The following is a 7,028-nucleotide window of genomic DNA, read 5'->3' as shown; positions in this document are numbered from 1 at the left end:
AAAACGAAGACTAATGGAGGACCTCTGATATTACGTAAAATTCGCCCAAAATAAGTTATGAGCTGTCACCACAATATATGGGCTACGTGGCAAGGATCTAACGAGTGGAAAACACAGTTTTGTCTGAGTAAAAGGAAACCCAAACACTTCAATACCTAGATCGCCGTCATGACTCACCATCTCCCAATAGGTCAAGTCTTGGCATAGAGTTATCATTACAATATATATTCCCATCTCACATGTGATCACGGGATTACCAACGTTGACGATGTCCTTTATAGAGTAGCTGGCCACATTATCATTGAATTTTCAAGAAATACTATATTTATCTTCATTTTCTTACAATATAAAAGGGGAACAATCGCAGAGACAAATGTACGATATCTCTAACATTATTCAAACTCTAAATAGTCCATTATATTCTCTCTATTCTTCAAGATTCTGACCTGAGCGTCGGAGTGGCTGCCGTGAGCACCCACCACCGCCTCACGTTACCAATCACAACACAACTCATTCCGGCCACACTATAAATCTAATCTCAACAACATCAAGTAATATATTCAATACTTTGATTTATAAAAATTATAACAATTAAATACAAAATAGTCATATTATTAATAATTTATCGAAAAATAAAAAATTAATCACATATTGTTGATTGCACTCTAAATTTTATTAACTGTACTGTAAATTTTCATAAATTGACAAAATTAGATAAATATAAATTTATTTTTTTTATGAAAATTTAAAATTTAATTAATAAAATTTCAAATACAATTAGTACTGAAATATTTTTTTTTATCTCAATCATTAGTTTATATTTAATTATTATAATTTTTTAAAATTTAAGAATTAAATAAGTTAAAATTTAGTTAAGTATTTAATAAATCAATATGAAATTGCATAGGAAGTATATATTTAATCATTTTAATTTTGTCCAAATTATAGCCTCTCTGTCTATTTAAAAGCAATTTGTCATTAGTATCAATAACACAAGAAAAGAAAAAAATTAATGACTAAAATATCCTCACCTTCTCCATTTTCCTACTGTTTCTCTTTCTCCCTCTTCTTATGTTTCTCTATCCAATGATTTTGAACTTCTATACAATTTTTTTTTCCTGTGTTTACGTAGTCTATTTTTTTCTTTGCAAAATGCACAACAAATAAAAAATGCAGATGTTTTTTTATGTGGTTTGCAGGGGAAGAAATCTTGAAATTCATATATGATTTCATAAAAATTAATTTGATTTTTTTTTTTTTATAAAATGAATCATTATAAATTAAGATTTCTAATTTGGCGCCTATGTTTTCTATTAATTTTTTCTTAAGTTTTCCTTAATTTTTCACTTCTCTTTTTCTTGGCCTTAGTGCGATTTCTTCTTCTATATCTAAGTTTGATTATTTGGATATTCATCTGCAAGAAAGGGAGAATGGCGTAGGAAAGGGTCACCTCGTGGGTCTGGTCATACGATTGAATACCTGGTTTTTTTTATTGGGTTCATGGGCTTAAATTTGTCAACTTTTTCTTGAAGCAGTTGAGTAATTTTAATCTTTTTATATCTTTGGACCAGCAAGTCTCTTTATAATAACCAGCTCCTTTTAATGAATATGACCTTCGAAAAAAAAAAAAAAGTTGTATTGTGTTGTGTGCTAGCTGAGGATAGTGCAGATTTGCTTAGTCAGGAAGTAAAAATATAAAATAAAATACAATTAAAACTATAATAAATGAGAAATTAGGGGAAAAAAAAAAAGAAGACATTATCTCTATATAGAACCAATCTAACGGGAAGAAAGCACGTCTTTCTCTAGCCCATTCCAATGCAAGATCAAGAAAGCAGTCGTCAGCCGAAAAAGAATTCCAAGACATTTCTCATCGGAATCTTGACTTTTCTACACTTAAAATCTATTGGTGTATCAAAATTCAAAAATCTTGACTTTCCTGTGCTTGAATGCTAAAGGGAGATGCTGTATCAGATTTGCACAGGCAGCTTCCTACTTGCTTCATCACATCTGATTTCTAATCTACACTTGAAAACCCAGTTCACTTAAAATTAATTCTTCATCTCAAATCCCTTGTGCTCTAAATCCCACATGGATTCACAACCTAATCAGGTTCATATGGTCTTCTTCCCATATACTCTCCGAAGCCACATGATTTCAACCGTAGACCTGGCCAGGCTCTTCGCCAAGCACGGAGTGAAGGCAACAATTGTTACTACTGCTCTCTGCGCACCTCGCTTCTCTGAAGCAATTGAAAGAGATAGAGAATTGGGTTTTCAAATCAGCATAAGGATCATAAAATTCCCATCAGCAGAGGCAGGTCTGCCAGAAGGTTGTGAAGATCCAAGTTCCATCTCTTCGCCAGAAATGATTCCGATGTTCCTTCATGCTCTTACGTTGCTTCAACATCCACTTACAGAGGTCCTTGAAGAATGCCAACCTGATTGTCTTGTGGCAGACATGATGTTTCCATGGTCTACGGGAGTTGCAGGCAAGCTTGGGATTCCTAGGTTGTATTTTGATGGATCTAGTTTCATTTCTATGTGCATCACTGATTCACTCAAACGATATCAGCCTTATAAACAAGTGGAGTCTAATTTTGAACCCTTCATAGTGCCTGGCCTGCCGCACCAGATAGCGATGACGAAATTACAAGTGCCAAATTATTTTAAAGACACAGTTGATAAGCATGGATTTCACAAGCTGATGGATCAAATTTTGGTATCTGATCTCAACAGCTATGGAGTCCTCATGAACAGTTTCCGTGAGCTAGAGCCAGACTATTCAGAACATTATAGGAAGAACATGGGAAGAAAGGCATGGCATATTGGCCCTCTCTCGCTTTTCAATAGGGATATCAAAGATAAAGCACAGAGAGGAGATAAAGCCTCCATTGATGAACAAGAATGTCTGAGATGGTTAGACACAAAGAAACCCAATTCAGTACTATATATATGCTTTGGGAGCGTATTCAAGATTCCACCTCCTCAATTACATGAGCTTGCTATGGCTCTTGAAGCTTCTGCAGTAAACTTCATATGGGTTGTGAGAATGGAAGAGAATAAAGAGAAAGAAGAAAATAAAGATCAATGGCTGCCAGAAGGATTTGAGAAGAGAATGGAAGGGAAGGGTTTGATCATAAGAGGATGGGCACCCCAGTTGTTGATTCTTGAACATGAAGCTGTTGGAGGGTTTATGACTCATTGTGGATGGAACTCCACATTGGAAGGAGTGTGTGCAGGGGTGCCAATGGTCACATGGCCTCTCAGTGCAGACCAATTTGATAATGAGAAGTTGATTGCTGATATTCTGAAAATAGGATGTCAAGTTGGTGCACAAGAATGGTCCAAGTATGAGAAGAAAACTCTAGTGAAGAAGGAAGATATAGAGAAGGCAATAAATCGGTTAATGGCTGGTGAAGAAGCAGAGGAAATAAGAAGCCGAGCAATGACACTAAAAGAGATGGCAAGGAGGGCCACTGAAGAAGGAGGATCATCTTACTCTGATATAACTGCCTTGCTAGATGAATTAAGAGCCCTCAAGAGAAGCAAGTAGAGATAGGTCATTGTAAAAGCAATTACTATGTTAGAACCATGAAAAATTAAGAACTACCATGTAATTGTCTCGTTTTTTCACAAAGTATTTTCTGGTTTAATGAGAAAAATTATTTATGCAAGAATTAGACATTCAACTTTGAAAATAAGTTACTTCTAAATAGACGATCCTCATGTATTCTAGCGCTCACCTTTTTTCAAAATGTGCAAGTGCAGGAAGTATAAAGCATATAGCCAAGAAAGTACTTATGGAAGTAGTATTAGCAATAAAATTAAGTGGCTGAAAGGAAAAATTATGTGCGCTTCTTCCCCAAAGAAGAAAAGGAAAAGACCAACAAATTAACATCCAGGATGGACACCCATCTCACTAAATCCTTGCAATAACTGCCTTTTATCTGTCTTCATATACCAAGCATACACACATTCTTTAATCTCACTCAGTATTTATCTTTACAAAAAGGTTGAATATATATTTTGGCCCCTGAACTTTAGCCATACTGATTGCAACCTATTGGACAAGACAGATTAAATATAGTTATTAAAAATTCCATGCCTAGGATTTGAGAAAGGCAAGTGTCGAAATATTGTGTTTGCATATGATATCATTTGTGCAACTTAATTACCTACCTTTCATTTCACCCATTACAACGTGTGTCGAGTGGCAATAGAACATAGGGTAAGCCTGGAAATAATTGGAAAAACAGGTATGAACCTGGCTTCTAATTAGAAAATAATGTTGCTAATCAAATAGGATGGCAGAAGACCCCTTCAACAGTACAATAACAGCAAAACCTGAATTGGCAATCATCTGAAGAACCAAAAACCCCATATCTAAGAAAAACTACAAACAATAGTTTTAATTAATTTCATTAATGGTAATATGATGTTTAAAGAGTGAATTATTTTTCTCCTTTTTCCTTTGAAACCTCTCTCCCTACTTCTTCACAACAATAAAAGAGAAGACTAAATACTATTCATTATGAAACAGTATAAAATAAATTGAAGCCCAATAGACATATTAACACAATCTTTTAGCATTAAATTCTAGATTTTACATCTTCCCCTTAATAATAATAATTAAAAAAATTGAAATCCAATTTCTGTTCTACTCCTTTGCCACATTAACCAAATGAAAACTAAAGCACTAAAACTAGGGATGGCAGGCGGGCAGGTTTTCACGGGTATCCGTGCCCAAACCCTATTAGGACGGATTTGGGTTTTTACAAAACAGATTTGGGCGGATTCGGGTTTGAAAAATTTTACTCGTCTCGGATTCGGGTAGGATTCGGGATTAGGTGATCGGATACCCGTTACCCGAACCCGATTAACTATACTAACAAAACTAACCCTAATCCCTAATTTATTTTTTCATTTTACTCTTTCCTCTCTTCGTCTACGTCTCTCTCTCTCCCTCGCTTCCCTTCCCATAGTTCTCAGTCACGCCTCTCCCCTACTTCACTGACGACTGCCGGCAGCCCAGTCGTCACCGGCGATGTCTTCTTTCTCTCTCCAGTCGACGATAAATCTTCTCTCTCCCCCCGTCAGCAATATCTCCTTCTCTCTCTCCAGCGGCGACATCTCCCAGTCGGGTGAAATCTACTCTTTTCGATGTACGCTTCTCTGCCCGCACTTTACTGAAGTTAGAGACAACCCTTCTCTCCTCAATCGGCGACATCTGCTTTGACTATAACTCTCTTCAGGTTTCAAGATCTTTTATGTGTATGTTCTTAAAGAATTTTATAATTTATGAACTATTAATCTGATTATTTGGATATATTAAAAAATCTAATTATTTGTTATTTGATTAATGTAATACTGTTGATTTTTAAAATTTATGGACAATTAATCTAATTATTTGATTATAAATCATTATTTGCTGGGTTGCTGAGTTACTGGTTCTTGCCTCCTACTGTTAGATAGTTTATTTGGTTTTGTCATTGAATTGAATTAAAAAAATTATTTGCTGAGTTGCTGAGTTGCTAGTTTGTATCGGGTTCGGGTATTGTTAAACGGGTTTGGGACGGGTTCGGGTAGTAAAATTAAAATATTAAACAGGTTTGGGACGGGTTCAGAAATTATATATATAATCGGATTCGGGTTTGGGTACTCTCGATTTTGCGGGTACCCTACCCGTTTACATCCGTGACTAAAACTTACCCTCTCATTAAGCTGTTGGATTGATGCTCAATGCCGCAACGCCGACCCACAGAGTACCGCTTCAGAGAAATCTCCTCCCTTCTCTACTGAAAGCTCAGGATCCTCCTTGCACTCAATCGTCTGAGACATAGTGATTCGTTTTGATTTCCAACTTCACATACTTGAGCTCGAACAGCACTTGAACCATTGCTGCAAAATAGGGTTTCAAACTCAAAAGTAAAATTTAAAAGCAATAGATGAAACAACTCACTTCGAATTCCCAATTATGGTAGGGATGGACGATCTCCTGGTGAATTGGTGAATCAAATTGACTCGAAGGGATCAAAATGTTGTTGAATAAATGAAACAAATAACGATTCCACAACAACATTCTCTCCCAATTCCTCCAAGGGGCCTCCAACCCTATATACATAGATGGATTCCTCCCCAGTTTGGGTCTTTGAACTGCAATGTCAATCTCTCTCTCCTTACCAGTAGCAGTTATGATGGGATTGCTTTAATAATAAGAAACTACGGTGCTCACAGTATAAATGCGGAAACAAAATATTTATCTGGTAATAACAACAAAATAGAGAGAAATAGGAGAGATTAAGAAAGAAAAAAAAAATCACCCGAATCCTTCAATCTAAATACAACTGCTGTGCTCATGAAGCACTCTATTGCCTACTTATATTGATACACGGAGGAGAGAAATTGGCAAAACTTGGTGGACAACTAAGTTAAATTTAATAAAGTTTAATAAAGAAATTTCATACTAGAGTTATTCCATAGACGAGGGTGTACAATAAAATTTAAGTCACTACAATAGAGACTAATTTGCAGAATCCCTTCCATAAATTAAGCTTATGGTTTGAGTGAAGTTATTGCTTTTGATAGATGCAGAGGTTTGAAGAAGATGGTTTATGAAATGGACTCGCACATTTGAGTCTGGTAATGCAATTGTGGATAAGATTTTTTTTTTTTAAATATATTAATTAAATACTACTAAAATTGATTTAATATTAGAGGCTTTTTTAAATATAAATTATACTTTTAAGTCAGTTGTATGAGAAGAACTAAATGTTTCTTTTGACTCTCTTTTAACCAAATTTTATGAAACTCTCCAGGCAGCAGAAGCAGCAGCACAAATCAAAGAGGAAGAGTAACTTTTGTTGCTCCATGTCCCAGTTGAGAGGTAATATAATTCATTATTTAGGAGTATAAATGCATCTAGACGAGTCCAACTTTAAATATTTAAATTTGGTTTATCATAATTTTTTCAAATTCAAGGTAAAATTCGAGTCTAATATCAATAAACTCAAAATTAGTTCATTTATC

General features: G+C 35.2%; 1 protein-coding gene across 1 annotated transcript; it reads left to right on the top strand.

The window, feature by feature from the left end:
• Window positions 1-1,763: 1,763 nt before the first annotated feature.
• Window positions 1,764-3,676, top strand: LOC110625290 (scopoletin glucosyltransferase). The gene has a single exon (XM_021770898.2). The coding sequence runs from the start codon at window positions 2,092-2,094 to the stop codon at window positions 3,553-3,555; it is 1,464 nt and encodes a 487-aa protein (XP_021626590.1). The 5' UTR covers window positions 1,764-2,091; the 3' UTR covers window positions 3,556-3,676.
• The last annotated feature ends 3,352 nt before the right edge of the window (window positions 3,677-7,028 follow it).

The sequence above is a fragment of the Manihot esculenta genome, chromosome 10 (genome assembly GCF_001659605.2).
Source record: "Manihot esculenta cultivar AM560-2 chromosome 10, M.esculenta_v8, whole genome shotgun sequence".
In the NCBI taxonomy this organism is placed as follows: Eukaryota; Viridiplantae; Streptophyta; class Magnoliopsida; order Malpighiales; family Euphorbiaceae; genus Manihot; species Manihot esculenta.
The sequence above is the reverse complement of the archived record's forward strand: the minus strand, read 5'-3'. Positions and strand labels throughout refer to the sequence as shown.